The sequence below is a fragment of the Fukomys damarensis genome, unplaced genomic scaffold (genome assembly GCF_012274545.1).
Source record: "Fukomys damarensis isolate Sample0158 unplaced genomic scaffold, DMR_v1.0_HiC HiC_scaffold_28, whole genome shotgun sequence".
In the NCBI taxonomy this organism is placed as follows: domain Eukaryota; kingdom Metazoa; phylum Chordata; class Mammalia; order Rodentia; family Bathyergidae; genus Fukomys; species Fukomys damarensis.
This window is the reverse complement of record NW_022900940.1, coordinates 32,769,575-32,774,728: the sequence shown is the minus strand read 5'-3', so window position 1 is coordinate 32,774,728 and position 5,154 is coordinate 32,769,575. Positions and strand designations below refer to the sequence as shown.

Here is a 5,154-nt window from a genome sequence, read left to right as displayed (position 1 = left end):
AGTAGGTGCATTTAATTCAGACTGAATTGTATCTAGCTGAACTTCATCAGCTTGGATGGTATAACCACTCTTCCTTAGAATTAATTTCCTGTTTCATTAGGACCCATAAGCTTCTATGGGAAAGATCCATGAGTTTCCTCTTGTAGTGCGCAGTGTTGGCCATACTTGTAGTTTGATTTTTTTTGTAGCGCACTAATATCTTCAGTTATGGTATCTAATCTGGTCTGGTGCTGCTTAGTCATCTGATCTTGAACTTTTAGTTTTTGGAGTTCTTTAAAGCCCATCATGGGCCCAGGAATTAACTTTGCAGGGTCAGGGTTATTTTCCACTTTGGCTTGTTCCCAGATAACATGATCCCAGCAGGATGATTGTGTAAAACCTACTTGATCTGTGCGGGGGGTGGGGGTGGGGGGGGAGTTCTGTTCTAGCCATGGAAAAGGTTGTACCAAGTTGCTGTATTTTGTGTTTTTATATTGCCTTGTTCAGAATGGGTGTATAGTGTTGTAGCTGGAACTCTTCTTGAGGTACCGCTTGGAAAATGCTCAGCAAGGTAAATGACCGCTTCTGTCTCATCATCTGGCAATGTTTTAACACCCTCTACTGTCACAGCAAGGGTCTGGTTTCCTCCCAGAATTTTATGCAGCCATTCTACAAACTGCTGCTGTTGCTGGCTTTGAATATCTGTTTCTTTTCTGTTGAAAACTAAAACTACTAGCCCATCTTCATCTTTATTATTAGGCATATAAGTACAACCTACAGCCTTAAGCCGGCAGAAAAGATTTTCTTGTGTGAATTCCCCTGGTGGAATATTATTGTTGAGGTATCCTTTTCCTGTTCCTCAGAAAGCCTGCAGTTGATTCCATTTTGCTAAAATAGCATCTTTCGCATCTCCCGGTAGTGTGGGAGCAGAAGGAGCGCTCGCAGCCCTCATCAGCTGGCTGGACCGGCAGCAGCTTGTGTGTGACTGAAGAGACCGCCTGATGTTGGTTGTTGCTGATGCTGCCTATCAGATTTTCCAAATCCCGGGCCAGTTCCCAAACCAGAACCTAAACCAGTACTAGTTCCCGTTGTTGTGCCAGAACTGGTACCAAATGCAAAACCTTTGTTCTGAAGAGTCCCAGTAGTGCCTGTGTGAGCGGGGCCAGAAGAAGAACTTGCTGTGGTAGCTGTTGTCCCAAATCCTCCAAACCCACCCTCGGGTGCCGCAGTAGCTTCCAGTGGTGCCTGAGTAGGAGTCCCAAAACCAAAGGCCGCATCGCTGGAGCCAGGGACCAAAGCACTGCTCCCACGATGTGATGCTCAGCGTGCTTAAGATTTCTTTTTTAAACTGGGCTTGAGTGGGTATGACAGCGCCGGCAGAGTGTGTGAGTCTTTCTGGGCTTTCTCTGCCCTCGCCTCGCCGCCGTAAGGGAGCCCAGAAGGATGGATCGCTTCCCCTTTCGCCACAGGCCACTTGGCAAGTTGCAGAGAGGAGGTTCTGGGGCCCGGGAGGGTGTGACTATAGTAGGACCCTTGCCTAGTGTGCCCAAGGCCCTAAATTCCATCCCTAGCACCACCGAGGGGGAAAAGTAACCTGTGAGAGACTGCAGCAGGGGATGGGCCTGGGAAGAGATGAGGGAGTTCACTGGGAGCTGTTGAAAGAAGAGCAGGCCCAGGCCTGATAGAAGTTCTGGCCTTTAAACTGCATCCACAAAACAGAAACAGAAGGGAGCTCGCTCATAGCCAGAGTGGACTGCCATGCCCCAGAGAGGGGGGAACAAAACAAAACAAAACAAACTTGTTTTGCAGGATCCAGGGTAAAGTTCTTTGAACTGTGTCCTGGTAGGGATTGCTTCAGAGGGTCCCTTTGCCTGAGTGTGACAGAGCCCCAGTGATCATAAAATTACAGATCCAAGTTTCTCTTTGCTGGGGTCCACAGGCCCAGCGTGGCTCTGTTCAGCAGCTGCCTACTGCCACTGTTACCTTTGGCCTTTTTCAGGACCTCTAATGCGTGGTTCCTTTCTACCTCAGGACTTTTGCACACACTGTTCACTGGGACTGAAAGTCCTTTTGTTCCACTTTAAAATTAACTCCCCAGGCTAGCAGGGTAGGGTAGGGCTTTTGTTTCACTAAGCATACATAGGGAGCTCTAGGGTGTTCCATTTCCAGCACACCAAAACTCCAGAAATACCATCCAACCAACCAAACACCTAAACAAATATCCCAAAATGAAGTCCAAGTTCTTTCTGTAGATCTCAAAGCCCTTGTCTGCCCTCCACCCTCCTGGCCAGCCTTCCCATTAGAAAGCACCCAGACTCCTCTGTTCTCTTCATTCCTGATGCTTCTGATTGTGATCCGTAATGAAGTGTGATTCTTTGCTGTGTCTGGAATCTCTGAGTAGATGCTTTGGGATGTTATTGGCTGAATGAATGAGGGGAGAGAAGTGGACAAAATTATTAGCTGTTAGGATAGCAGTTGTGGAATTTTAGCCTGGCTGCTACGAGGCAATTGGTAAGGTTTCTTTTCTTTTTAAGACCGGTTCTCACTGTGTTGCGCAGGCTGGTCTCAAACTCCTGGGCTCATGCGGTCTTCCAGCCTACTTGGATAAGCCCAGTAGAGATAATTTTATAAAGTCTCTATACCTTCTGTTATAAATGCTGGCCCATTGTCACTGCCTATGGAGAGAGGCAGACCAAACTTTGGAATTTTTTAAAAAAATAAAATCTTGTATACCTCTGAAGCCCTCAGGCCATCTAGAAAAAGTATAAACCCATATTAGCACATATTTATAACCTTTATAGGGGGTGGGTATAACATTTAAAGTTTTTGTTTAGTTGTCTTTTTGGTTCATCTGTCTATCTTAGCATTGTCATTTGTTACTGTATCTTTTTTGAATTATAGCTATTTTGTCAGATTTTTATACTGTCTCAAATAACTATATTATATTTTGTTTAATTTTATTAAGTTTGTCTTCTGCTATGAGAAGCCCACACTTTTATAGACTGTGCCATAGATACACCAAGTGGCATACAGGAGTCTGTATAAACATTTGAGGGCTGGGCCTGCAGGCACGCAGTGCCTGGTTGAGTGAGATTTTTCACACAGGCCATTGGTAGGTGTCCCTCAGGAGATAGATGGCCTTCTCTTCCCTGCCCTTCCTCCCTTTCCATACCAGGTTTGAACCCAGGGGGCTTTGCACTGAGCTACATTCCCAGCCCATTTATATTCGTGTGTGTGTGTGTGTGTGTGTGTTTAAAACAATTTTTTGGAGACAGGGTCTTAATAAATTTCTCTTATCTTTTTTTTCCTGAGGCTGGCCTTGAACTCATCATGAAACCCAGCCTCTCTTTAAATTTATGGCAATCCTTCTGCCTCAGCCTCCCAGAGTGCAGAGTCTAGCTCCTTTTTAATGTCATAAAAGAAAACTCAGATGATTAGATGAGAAGCCCAAATGCAAATTTTCTTGTAATTTATCTACTAATTTCTTTTTTCCAGTACCAGGGATTACTGAGGACCTTGTACTTGCCAGGAAGGTGCAGTGCCACTGAGCCACATCCTCCGCCCACTTCTCTACTAATTTAAAAAGCAAAATCCATTGACTGACCCTTCGGAAAGGAATAGGCAGCTATGCATGGGTGCCTGCCTATAATCCCAGTCAGGAAGGTGAGGCACGAGGATTCCAAGTTCAAGCCCAGCCAGGGCAATTTACTATATTTCCCTGAAAATAAGACCAAAAAAAATCCCTAGCATTAATTTTTCCAGGATGCTCATAATACACGTCCTACCCTCAAAGTAAGCCCGGGTTAAGATTGTCAGCCAGACAGGTGGACACATTTAATACAGCTGATCTGATGCAATTACAGTGGACATACTGAATTATAAAATAATAATATTAATACATCATTAAATAGAAATGCATATTGGCATTAATACTTAAATTATAATTTAAATTATAATTAGGTGTTTGTAAATACCCAAGCAAGTGCCTTTGGAAAGGAAGTAAATGCCTCTGAAATGTGTGACTCCTTGCTGAGTGACCCGAGAGCAGACACGGTGCCTCAGCGGGGTGCCCGCGCTTGGTAATGAAGGGACATAGTTGTATCTGATATGAATCTGCGTAAGTCAGTACCTCTCGTAACAGACTGCACTTGTGTCAAATAAACATCTTCTGGATTTTGGTGCTTGCAATTTTTCATTGCCTTTGTGTGGACCGTCTTTTTTTTGTAGCAGGGGGACTAAATTCAGGCGCCCCTGCTCATTATTATTTTTTGGTATATTTTAGGTATGCAGTATAATGACATTCATCATTGGAAATTTGTGTATTTACATAATCTATTTTGGTTCTTATTTTCTCCCTATTCCCCTACCCTCCCTTAGTGCCCTCCACCCTTCCTTTTTGACAAAGATTTTGTTTCCTTTTTTCTTTTTTTCATATTAATTCCATACCCTTCTTTCCTCTCTCTAACCCCTCCTACTTCCTCTTCCCCTTTGGACTTTTTCTTCCTATTTCACATTATCTATTATGCCTTTTGATCCTTTATTTACACTTTCAGTTTCTTACACCAGAGAAACTATTTGGTATTTACAGTCCTATTTATTTCACTTAAGAGTATCATCTGGAGCTGGGGATTTAGTTCAGTGGTACCTCCGCCTGCCTTGTAAGCACAAGGTCCCAAGTTCTGTCCCCCACCCAAAAGAAAGCGTATCACCTCAATGTGCATCCATTTAGCTATAAATGTCTGTATAATTTCTTACTCTTTATTTTTTTTCTTTTTATTGAGTTTATTGGTACAATCTAGGTATACAATACAGTTACATTCATTATTGGGATCCTGTACCTTTACACGAGAGGTCTTGATTCTCATTTTTCCCCTTGTCCCTGCCCTCCCTTCACCCCTCCTCCCCTCCCCATTTACAAACACTTTATTTCCATTTTTACAATTTCTCATTTTTTTCCTCTCCCTTATTACCTTTTCCCCACCCTTCCCACTTTCCCTACACCTTTAGCCCTTTACTTCCTATTTCACATTATTAATTATCTTATTAGGATCCTGTGTACTATTATAGTTTTTCACACCCAGAGAAACTATTCGGTATTTCAGTTAAAGAAATCTCTGTATGCTCATTAAAAATAGGGAATCCTAAAATAAAACTAAAAAGGAAAGTAAAAGAGAA

General features: G+C 43.1%; 1 protein-coding gene and 1 pseudogene across 6 annotated transcripts in view; one reads left to right on the top strand and one right to left on the bottom strand.

Annotated features, from left to right (window-relative positions):
- Positions 1-3,089, bottom strand: part of LOC104854346 — a 3,631-nt pseudogene extending 542 nt beyond the window's left edge.
- Kat2b (lysine acetyltransferase 2B) overlaps positions 1-5,154 on the top strand; it is a 97,047-nt gene that overhangs the window by 2,039 nt on the left and 89,854 nt on the right. The window contains exon 1 of one of the 6 annotated variants that reach the window (XM_010612831.3): positions 442-550. The exons of 4 other annotated variants lie outside the window; for them this stretch is intronic. Coding sequence is in view for 1 of the 2 variants with exons in the window: in XM_010612820.1 (XP_010611122.1) it covers positions 3,607-3,642 (36 nt within the window). In the remaining variant the exon portion in view is untranslated. Of the gene's footprint in view, positions 1-441; positions 551-3,575; positions 3,643-5,154 lie in introns of those variants that run through there. One more of the 6 variants, XM_010612820.1, reaches the window with a different exon arrangement.